Raw genomic sequence first — 12553 nt, forward strand, 5'->3', positions numbered from 1 at the left:
ACCATGTAATTCCTTATTCAATGAAACCTTTTCAGAATATACATGTATAACAATGGACAGCTGTAATTTTGACGTAGGGGAAGTCTATTATATACAAAGTAGTGCAGTATAGGGTAAAAAAATAAAAAGAAACGAAACATGAAAGTTACCTGGTCATAATCATGTCCTTCATTTCAAACAATTCTTGTACTTTATCAATTTCCAGCCAAGTTAGAAACCCTGGTAAATCATCAGTAATCTTTCTAATCGGGCGTCCGCTTAATATCTGCTGCTGCATAAAAATTTCCTTCGGGACCGTAAACCACGGGTTTTCTGCTACTGATTTTAAATACGACAAATATGATATTTGAAGTTTGTGTAACTTTGTATCAAGTGTTCGGTTAAATTCATCTAAAAATTTACTAATCTCATTTTGATAGAAAGACTGTCTGTTGTGAAAATACTCTGACAGTTTCTTATCTACTGTTCCATTATTACGGAATAAAGTTAACAATACTCGACGAAGTTCATGATTTCCACTAGGTACGTCAGTACGTAGCGAGGATTTCATATGATTACTACAAGCAGTAATTCGCTGTTCAGTTAATCTCAACAAACGGTCCAGTTCTTTATTTTCATATTCAATTATAGTATCTAATGTTCTCTGCATTTGAAACTGCACTTGCTCGCTTGTATTTGTAGTAAGAGTCACTTGACCTAGATTCGGACCTTGTATCACGTGAAACAAGGCGAACAATGCCGTGAAAGAGAACATTAGTGCATATATGACATATAACACAACAAGTGTCATCATAATAAACTTTGTGTGAATTGTTAGTCCTTGCTCCTTGTTTACTTTGTCAATACTCTGTAAGAGCGTAATTTGAGGTCCTAAGTCCGGTTTCGGTACCGTTATATCGGTCGGAATGAACTTGGACTTCTTTTTATCACAGTATAAATACAGCATTATCAGTACAACTGAGGCACAGAAGCATACTGCTACTATAATCACCATCGGAGGCCATGGTGGCGTTTCTCCAGTCTCCATAGCAACTGCCTTAGCAGCCGCAGCCTTAAAATATTGTGGTCCTTGGACAGATGAAAGAACTGTCCTGTAACTTGAGACCGAATCGTTAAGCACAGCGACAAAAATGTCAACAAAATCTACAGAGTTCCTTTTAATTTCAAAACTTGCTGAGAATTCCTGCGGACAGTTTATAACCATGTCGTACACAACAAGTCGCGTGGCCATATTAGCCGTGTAGATTTCTAGCGTGAAGATTCCAGGGCATGCTGTTAAAGAACCTGCAAATATAGAATACAAAGGTCAAAAATTTGGTTCATGTGATACAATAATAAGCTATAATAATCAAATATCTAAACCTTTTATGCACCTCAGACTAACAAACATTAAACCTCTGCAGAGAGGCCCCTCTGTAGAGCAAGAACCTCTTCATAACAACAACAACAATTCTTCTTAAAGTAAAGCTCCAAAATTGATAGATCCCAAGTCTGAACTTTAATTTGAATAACAATAGATATAACCACAAACATTGACATGTGCTCTTTTCTTAACAAACATGTTGTGGTGAATTACTTTTTGTAATCTGCTAATATGATAATAACAGTAAGACAGATTAGGGCATACATGCCATAATTTTTACACTCATTTCCGGGACACTTTTCTTTTGGAGGTGGGGCTTTGATCAGCAATCGTATTTTTTTATAAATTTACATAGTGGCATTCAACCTATATTACCGGTACAACTTGCAAATTTAATGACACCATAAACAAAAGAATCATTAATAGTTTTTCTATCTTTTTCAAGTATTTAGGCATCGTTAATTCAATCAGTCACAGAATAGAATAAAGCTATGTTAAGTTATGACAATTAGCCATGTCGTTTACATGAAACATTTGCTGAATCTTGTAGATTTTATCACCTCAAATTTAGCGGTAATTTTCACGGTGTTTGACCACTAATAACTGCCTCCAGGCAGATTAAATTTATACTGGCCAGTTTTTAATTACAATGTATGACACTTTCGCATAGGAAGCCACATGGGGTAAACAATTAATCTTTTAATTGATCAAAATTATTTGTTGGAAGGGGCACGTATATATACCAATCAAAGGATTAGTGTCACCATTGCAATGCTGTTAGGGGATAATCGATCATCATTAGCGTTCTAGACTAGCTTATAAAAACTTGACCATAAAATTAAATAAAAATGTAAAATTTCTTGCTTCACAGTAGATTATTTTAGATTTTTTTTTACCGGGACATAAATCATTTACGGGACACCTCCGGGACAGACACCTTATTTCCGGGACTGTCCCGGGCATCCGGGACGTTATGGCATGTATGGATTAGGGATATATGCATAAATTTAATATCCCTAGAGCAACAACCCAAACTTTCTAGTTACCAAGTGATCTTGCTTCATGATGACCGCCCTGTAGTTGTTAATTAATGTAACACTAATCTAACATTATAAGTGATATAAATAGAAGATCTCTGACAGGAAAGGAAAATATGTCACATATAGACATACATGCCATAACGTCCCGGATGCCCGGGATTGTCCCGGAAATCGGATGTCTGTCCCGGAGATGTCCCGGGCATCGATTTGATCCCGGAAAAAAATTAAAACCAGGATATTTTGCAACATGTTCATAAATTTTCTTAAATCAAATCTCGCACATTTCACCTCTTGATCGTAAAACATATTCTGACCTGGCACCAATAATACACAGGAACATTGACACTTACAAGTTTACAATATACAGCCCCCCAATTATCGACTGTCGATTCCCCTCGGCAATACCTTTCTTCATGCATCGGCAATTAACGTTCTCTGTTGAATTCGGCAGCGTTTAATGGCCGGGTTAATTAATGGTTTACGGCCCTTAACAATTATCGTTAATCCCCGATAATCATTAATTTTTAGATCAATTGCTAACTTGCCGAAAGTCTAATTATTACAAACAATGTAAATATATCTATCAAATAAAAAGTTAAAGGTGTCAAATAAATCACCTTGCAGTGTTTGTTTTTATGACTGGAAGAATTGCATTACGTGACATATAGTAATTATCACGACTTTAAGATATAACGGGTGAACAACATGGCTGCGCCCATTCAGCTTTTAGGGAATGATAAATGAAATAATGAAATACTATGAAATGATAAATATGTCGACCTAAAAGACTACTTCTAAAACTAGTAAATTAACTGTTTATCATTAAAATTCAGGAGAAAGTCGTCCAAATATAATAAAGTTATACGATTGACACCCCCCCCCCCCCCTTTTCCACAACTGCCTACACATCCATTATTGCCGCGGTGAAAAGTGTCCCGGAAAGCTGTCCAAAAATTATGGCATGTATGCATATAGATATTTGTGCAGTTTAGCTATACTCTGTAATACTCATAATACAAAGGGAAGTAAGCATGTATAAAACCTCAATTCAGACCTGTTAGAGTTATATTCCATTGATAAGTGTCTGGATCCCAGCTCATGGATCCCTGTAAGTCCCATGGATTGATTCTAACTGATTGGTATGTGTCCCGATAGTAGGACAAGATGGATGTATCCTCTGCAATAAATAAACAAATATACTTTGATTGCAAGAAGTAAACAAGATGCTTTTCACACAGATTTGATTTATTTACAATACAGAAAGTGTCTAACAAAAAATCTAATATGACAGTAGACAAAGCCTATGAAGTCAAAAGTCAGAAGAAAATTATTTCATTTTTTATTTATCATTGTGTAATATTAACAAAAGCGATCAGTGATCACATGTGTCGCCTCATGATGGCCAATTTCATGTTGGGACAAGTTTTATGACAGACGGACAGACAGTGCACAACTAGACTTGGTACTGATCATTCCTGTAAAGTTTGGATAAAATTGCACAAGTAGTTTATGAGGAGTAGTCCGGACAAGCTTTTGTGTATCTGGCAACACACAGAAAAAAACACTATTTATCAAAAGGCCATAACTCGGCCAAAAATCATTCAACCGGAAAACCCGTGCAATATGCGCAAGGACTTGAGCTACAGATCAATCCTGTAAAGTTTCATTGAAATTGCTTTAGTGGTATAAGACGAAAAGTCCGGACAAACTTTACAAATAAAAATTATTAAAGGGCCATAACTCTGACAAAAATCATTGAACCGGAAAGTTTTGTGACAGACGGACAGACGACGGAGAAGTGATCCTTATATGTCGCCACTACTCCGTAGAGGCAATACAAAAATGGTGGCGACCATCAGAAAAGACCCTAAAACTTTCACTGATAGGTACAGAATTCTATATAGATATTTAGGTACAGAATTCTATATAGATATTTTTTTTAATTTAATTTAATTTTATTTCTTTTAAATTATACATGTGTTGTCTATAGCTGGTAACGCCAAATTTGTAAAATTTCTGGAAAAAAATCATGAATCTTGCAACGTTCAGCTTTAAAGGCCCATTATGCCTCAGATATGCTTTAATTTTTATTTTTCAAAAGCTTTTTAATTTTTTTGATGTGCTTTTATTGTAAAGTATCATTGGCCAATTATCAAACCATCTTTCATCTGTTGCTTTTTGGCAATAAGTACAGTGATAGTGAATTACTATTTTGTATAAAAGTCAAATTACTACTGTATCTATATTTTGCTACTTTAATGGTTCATTATTTGACATTTGAGCCGCGTCAAGACAAAACAAACATAGTGCGTTTGCGACCAGCATGGATCCAGACCAGCCTGCGCATCCGCACAGTCTGATCAGGATCCATGCTGTTCGCTATCAGTTTCTCTACTTGTAATACAGTTGGTAAGCGAACAGCATGGATCCTGATCAGACTGCGGGGATGTGTAGGCTGGTCTGGATCCATGCTGGTCGCAAACGCAATATGTTGGTTGTGACGTGACAGGGCTCATTTGTCAAATAATGAAACATAAAAGTAGCAAAATATAGATACAGTACTTTTTTTACAGGTAACAAACATCTATCATTTCTCTAAACCATTATTTTTTTTTTTTTCAATTTCATGTTTGCCATTTCTAATTTTATTTGTTTCTGAGGTATAATGTGCCTTTAATAATAGGAACATGCAGTTAAATATGATGATTTCATAATCAAAATAATATGGTAATACCTTGAATATAAAATCTTGTGTGTGGTGTAGTGGATTCCGATAGAATCTGGTAATTAAACTTCCCGTCCCTCTTCTTGATATCAACAGGTTTAACTAATCTCCCATAATTCTCGTATATAGGCTGAGCTGGATAAATCTTCGACACGTTAAAAGAACAGTTGTACTCCCTCCAATTGTCAGTTGAGTACAAAAACGGAGTTTCGAACTGAATTCTTGTGTGAAACTTATTCCGACCTCGATGTATAAGGTTGTAGCCAGGGTAACGATCAAAAGTGTGCGGGGTTTTCAGTTTATGTAAGGTATACTCCTCGACGTTATTTGGGTCGCGATTTCTAAATCTGCCCGTAAGAATCACTTCATCATCATATTTGGTTTCTGTAAACAAAACAATTTGTTAAAAATCAGCTTAAAACGCAACCAAACAAACAAAAGTAAACAAAATATAGCATAAATTTTCTAACCATCATAATTATGTATTCTATTAATCAAGAAACAAAAATTTTCATAAAAAGTTGAAAACAAATTTGACAAATTTTTAAAGAAAAATTTTAATAAGAAAAATTCTTCACTTGATATCTTGAAATCGGTATCCTTTGATGAAATATCAAAGTAATATCATCATACTTTCATAAAAACCATACAGAACGTCTTAAGAAGTGAACTCTTACAACAAATGAATAATAGTTTCACTAAAACAACTTTCCTCATGTCTACGATCTACTGAAATACAGTACAACCTCTCCTGGGCAACACCCTCTGTGTGATTGTTGCCAAGGTAATGCTTTCATGAGGCAATGTTATTTTATGAAATCTTACATTGGTTAAAGTATAAACACCAAAACTTTTTTGCGCTTTTAACACGTGTTCTGTTTTGACATCGCTTTTGGTAATTTTATTATGTTTTGCACTGATGAAGGCATCTAGCCAAAACATCTGCAATATGTTTTAAATAAAAACTGAATGTTCGTGGTTGTGTGGCTTGTTTGTTAATTTCCTTGAGAAGAAGTGATATTCAAAAGTATAATCTTTATCCTTATGGCACTTAAATTATTTTATATGCCGCTTATTAGAAAGGCAAACCTAAATGCATGTGCATGGTGATATGGTTTTGCATTGGTGTTACAAAAGTCCCTCATTTTGCTATTACACGATGAGCCGACTAGCCCGAGTATTATTTTAAAAGTCAACCTACATAAAATAAAAACGTACCTGTATGGTGCCTCATTATAAGGTAATCCACTAAATCTGTACTATTTTGGTCCAAGAAGTCCCTGTACAGTATGTTCTTCTTACGAGTTCCGAGACTAAAATCTTGCATGCTGGGTATTTTCACCTCGTACGAAAGTTGGTAGAGGTATTGTGGCGGACTGTGGCGCAGATGGCAGGAAAACTGACTCATGAGGCTAGGATATCTTGGCATGATACCGAACTTGGTTATGTCCCCTGAATAAATATGAAAATCTTTGTTATGCACAAATGCTTTAAATATTTTCTTTACTTGATATGTGAAAAGTTATAGCATTGTTTTAACAAAGTCTAAGGATAAAAATTTGTGTAGTATGTAAACAACTTTCCCAATACTGACAGGACAGATCAGGTATAAATAAAATATGCAATTCATTCTTTTGTTTCCAGCTCTTCAAATACAATCAGCTCTTCAAATATTGGAGGATATAAAAGTATCAATCTGTCTATCTAACTTTGGAATCTGAATCTTAACCAAAGTGATTGCAAGGTCAGTAACAAACAAGTCTTGTAATGTAAAAACCTTAAAATGTGAAAACCTTATAACCTTTTAGTAAAAAAAGTGAAAATGTTATGATGTAAAAAAATTTTAAACTGAAATTTTATGCAAAACCTTAAAATGTGAAAATATGTGAAATGTGAAAACTTTAAGATGTGAAAAACCTTAAAATGTGAAACCCTTATAATGTGAAAACCTTTAAATGTAAAAAACCTTCTACTGTGAAAACCTTTAAATGTGCGAATCATTGTAGATAACCTTAAAATAAAAATACTTTGTAAAGAAAAAACGCTAAAAAAGTTGAAACCTTATCATTTTAAATGAGAAAACCTGAACATGTGAAAACCTTAAAATGTGAAAACAGTATCATGTGAAATGTGAAAACCTTATAATATGGAAACCTTAAAATGTGAAAACATTATTTTATAAAAACTTTAAAATGTATTTTCCCCTAGGATTAAATGATATATCATAAAAACATTCTTCTTCTTATTGTAGTGGGAATGAAATTGCTTATTATATGAATGGAAAATATTCATAAAAAGCCTATGATAATATAAAATGACCTCACCCCTTGCACATTCTATAGGTGCGTTTGGGCACTGAGCCGAGAAATATCTTTTACAGTCTGTTAACTGATGGCAGCCAATGTTACAACAGTCGGTTAAATTTGAACCTGAAAAATACAAGCAAAAATTCCCTAATTACTACTATAACATAGCACCATCTACGCTTCAGATAGGTTTTATCTTTGGAAAATGCAAGCATTAAGAATTGGTTGGGTTTTACATTGTACCAAAACAGAAGAGGTCATAATTATGGCGACTTTCCAGCTTTATTGGTAGAGGAAGACCTCAGAGATGCCATTCTGTTCATTATTTCAGGCATGATCAAGCGGGCACCTGAGTAGAACCACCAACATACTGTAAGCCAGCTGAATAGCTTTCTCACATGAAAGAATCTGAAGTCCCTGCGGGATTCAAACCCACAGTGATGAAAGGCAAGTGGGTTGAAGTCAACAGCATTAACCACCCGGCCACGGATGCCTCACATTCTGAACTGAATTATTGATATCTTTCAAAACATGAAGACTATAAGATTTTAACAAATAGACTTATCCAAGTTTAAACTTGAACTTTTGTTAAACATTATTTATACCAACACCTAAGGACATGTTACAGTGATAATGGAAGCATTGGAACTCACATAGTGATTCATACAAATTTAACAGAACATAAAGTAAAAACTCACCAATTAGTCTGAAATGTTCTTTTGCAAAATTTTGGCTTCATGAAAATATCAATTATACAATATAGGCCCCCTGCCCAAACTATGTTTACTAGGTGAAAAAAATGACTATAATACAAACCCCTGTCACAAGCATCCCTTGACAAACATCTTCCACAATTCTCTTCACTTTTTTTGCACTCTTCACTCGGGAAGTTAAGAAAGGTCGGATCATCTACCTCCATATTGAAGATTGATTTCAACATTTCTGTGTTCCCAGAACAAAGAATATTGTTTGATAAATATCCAAAAGGCTGACTTCTGCTTGTGTCAACCTGAAATAAAAGTTCAACACCTGATAAGAAATCAATAAGATGCTGGTTGAAGAAACATTAATAACAGAAATTTAATAGACAAAATCTATTGTATTTAATTAATTAATTTATAACCCAAATGCCAAGTATAAGCATACTTAGCAGTCACCTTCAGAGAAATAATTTCCTCAGGCAAAAATTACAGAAAGGATCATCGAGTCCAGCAATGATGTTTTAACATTCATGAAAAAAAGTCACAGGTTTTCACATGCGATTTTGAACTCATCCAAGCTATTACCTAGACAAGCATCCTGACCAAGTTTGATGATAATTGAGTCGAAAAATGTGACCACTAGAATGTTAACAAGGTTTTTCCATATTTGGGCGGTGTGACCTCGTTTTTCATCCAAGATGACCCATGTTCAATCTTGACTTAGAAATCATCAAAACAAACTTTCAGACCAATTAACAGAATATTTGGATCACAACAGTAGCCACTAGAGTGTTAACAAGATTTTTCTATTTTTAGCTCCGGTGACCTAGTTTTTCATCCGAGATGTCCCATGTTTGAACTCATCCGAGCTATCACCTAGACAAGCATCTTGATCAAGTTTGATGATGATTGATGCAAAAATGTGACCGCTAGAGTGTTAACAAGGTTTTTCTATTTTTAGCTCCGGTGACCTACTTTTTCATCCGAGATGACCCATGTTCAAACTCATCTGAGCTATCACCTACAGTACTGGACACGCGAAACCCGCAAAAGTCGCGTTATGCCGCGAGTGTAGTCTATGTCGCGACGGGACACTTCGCGGTAAAACATCGCCGCGTGCAAGTTCGCCGAATTTCGTGGCGGGTCACGAAAAATCGCCGCGATGTATCGCCGTAATTTACGGCGAATCTTCAGCAATAATTGTATTAATAAATAATTTGTAAACAATAAAACGAGATTGAAATTACAAAAGGTAATTGGTACTACATCAAAGAACGCACGATAACAAATTGTCCAATTGTTATTTTGATAATAATACAAATGTAATTAAAATCCATTGTTTACTTTCGCACATATTCTATTTTTAGAACAATGCAAAGCGACATTTAGCACCGATTCACAGGTGTAACTAATTATTACTTCTAATACGCTAATTATGATTGTTGAAAATTGTAAAAGTTTTATCACTTAAATTGACATTCTTTACCTTCAATTTCACGAGTAAAAAATGCCAGGTGCATGAGTAGGTGATGAGTAGCAAGATGCAAATCAGATTTTTTTTTATTCCCGCCAAATCAGCCAGGGCATTTGACCCAAAATATTCCCTCGAAAACAAAAATAAAATCGGAGTTTAATCATACATTTAATATGTAAAGTAACGAGTGATCATTCATGAGGGCATTCTGTGCATAAAATTAGGGTGTTACTATTTAAAGTATTTACATAAATAGCGACCAACCAGGGAAGGATAATAACCTTACGTCACGCAGTACTGCATGCGCGCGGTAATTAAGTTGAATTAACTAATAATAGCACGTATCAAATTAAGGTGTGGAAACGGGATTAAATTTTTTTTTTCAAATTAATGAATATTTGTAAAGCATTTATATGGTCACTAGTTTACCATGTGGTAATTTTAATGTGCTTTGGGGTACATGTTCGTTTGTTTATGACTGACGACACTGATTAAATACTTTAAGCCCATGCAATAAAACATTTCTGGTAGAAGCGTGGTCATAAAATTGACCGAAAAAAATATCCTTTCATATGCATTATTGTTTTGATAGCAGACACAAGTATTGCACAATATCTTCAAGATCATTAAAATGTAAATAAAATATCACAATCAAAATGCACTTACGATTAATAATATGTCAATAATTGACACAATCAATATCCAACATTTTTTTTACTTGAGCAATAATTAAACATGTGTAATCATTCCTTGACAAAAAGAAATGACAGTTTTTTTCTGATATATAAAAAAGAGGTGGAAGTCGATTGAGTGTCGGCATTTCTTTGATGATTCGGCAACAACTACAGGTGTGTAAACATCAAAGATTCACAGATTCTTCAGAAGAGCCGACCAGTCATTTGTCAGAGGTCATTTCGTGTGTAAATTTTGTATTTATTATTTAACAATGGAAACATTATATTCCTTTTATTTATGGATGCTTCTTTTTGCGCGAGTGTTTTTGTGTCTTTTAGCGCTATGGAATTTCAACAATCGGCGATAATTTTCGGTAACTAACAATTAAATATTTTAACATTTTTAAAACAGGGGTGGAAATATCCGCCATTCAGAAATTATAGCAGACAGATCTTGCGTGTGTTATTTTTTACAAACGTGTAATAAATTGAGTAATGATCACCCGAGAGAACGAAATGTCCCGGTGATCCACTACATTTAGAAATGAACAAGTTAATGTCGTATCAATTATGTATCTTTTTATGTAACTAAATATCTTTTTACACATATATTATATTTATATCTCTACTTTAAAATCAATATGTACCCCCCCCCCTAAAAATAGTTTTACACGTGTACATTCACACTATTTACCTGCAGATGGAGCCGCATACTTGTACTGCGTCGCATTTATACATTGAGGTCATGATTCCGCCATTCACGGAAAGTTTTTAACGGTGTTATTTGATTTCGCCGTGGTTATTTATATTTGCTGTTGGCATCAAAGATAAATAGAGAAAGGGCATTTTAGCAAATTACAAGATTTTCTTGATACAACTTCATGTAGATCTACTAATTAATTTTCGTACTTGTACATGTATATCTGGTTTCAAGTTCACAAACTACACTTATAAATAGATCTACATTTATTATACAAATGAACATGTATTATTCCCCGCGAATCGCGGCAAATGTTCACGGCAAAATCGCCGCGAGTTGAATTCGCGGCGATTGTCTCAAGTTGCCGCGAATTCGCTCGCGTTATAAAGCATGAGAGTTCGCCGCGAATACGCGAATTGTGCGGGTTTCGCGTGTCCAGTACTGTAGACAAATATCCTGACCAAGGTTGATGATGATTGAGGCAAAATTGTGACCTCTAGAGTGTTAACATGGTTTTTCTATTTTTAGCTCCGGTGACCTAGTTTTTCATCCGAGATGACCCATGTTCGAACTCATCCGAGCTTTCACCTAGACAAGCATCTTGACCAAGTTTGATGATGACTGATGCAAAAATGTGACCGCTAGAGTGTTAACAAGGTTTTTCTATTTTTAGCTCCGGTGACCTACTTTTCATCCGAGATGACCCATGTTCGAACTCATCCGAGCTATCACCTAGACAAGCATCTTGACCAAGTTTGATGATGATTGATGCAAAAATGTGACCGCTAGAGTGTTAACAAGGTTTTTCTATTTTTAGCTCCGGTGACCTACTTTTTCATCCGAGATGACCCATGTTCGAACTCATCCGAGCTATCAACTAGATAAGCATCCTGACCAAGTTTGATGATGATTGATGCAAAAATGTGACCGCTAGAGTGTTAACAAGGTTTTTCTATTTTTAGCTCCGGTGACCTACTTTTTCATCCGAGATGACCCATGTTCGAACTCATCCGAGCTATCACCTAGACAAGCATCTTGACCAAGTTTGATGATGATTGATGCAAAAATGTGACCGCTAGAGTGTTAACAAGGTTTTTCTATTTTTAGCTCAGGTGACCTACTTTTTCATCCGAGATGACCCATGTTCGAACTCATCCGAGCTATCAAGTAGATAAGCATCCTGACCAAGTTTGATGATGATTGATTCAAAAATGTGACCGCTAGAGTGTTAACAAGGTTTTTCTATTTTTAGCTCCGGTGACCTACTTTTTTATCCGAGATGACCCATGTTCGAACTCATCCGAGCTATCACCTAGACAAATATCCTGACCAAGTTTGATGATGATTGAGGCAAAAATGTGACCTCTAGAGTGTTAACAAGGTTTTTCTATTTTTAGCCCTTGTGACCTAGTTTCTCATTCGAGATGACCCATGTTCGAACTCATCTGAGCTATCAACTAGATAAGCATCCTGACCAAGTTTGATGATGATTGAGGCAAAAATGTGACCGCTAGAGTGTTAACAACTAAATGTGAACGGACGACGGTCGACGGACAATCATCGATCCTAA

General features: G+C 35.2%; 1 protein-coding gene across 1 annotated transcript in view; it reads right to left on the bottom strand.

Annotated features, from left to right (window-relative positions):
• The window catches only part of LOC132746878 (uncharacterized), a 78141-nt gene that overhangs the window by 6319 nt on the left and 59269 nt on the right, over positions 1-12553 (bottom strand). The window contains exons 11-16 of the mRNA XM_060736156.1: positions 8251-8443; positions 7453-7557; positions 6347-6580; positions 5138-5512; positions 3458-3580; positions 150-1284 (exon numbers count right to left, since the gene is read on the bottom strand). Of these exons, the coding sequence (XP_060592139.1) occupies positions 150-1284; positions 3458-3580; positions 5138-5512; positions 6347-6580; positions 7453-7557; positions 8251-8443 (2165 nt within the window). The remainder of the gene's footprint in view (positions 1-149; positions 1285-3457; positions 3581-5137; positions 5513-6346; positions 6581-7452; positions 7558-8250; positions 8444-12553) is intronic.

Source organism: Ruditapes philippinarum, unplaced genomic scaffold, assembly GCF_026571515.1.
Source record: "Ruditapes philippinarum isolate M1 unplaced genomic scaffold, ASM2657151v2 ctg3539_1_1_1_1, whole genome shotgun sequence".
NCBI classification, from domain to species: Eukaryota; Metazoa; Mollusca; class Bivalvia; order Venerida; family Veneridae; genus Ruditapes; species Ruditapes philippinarum.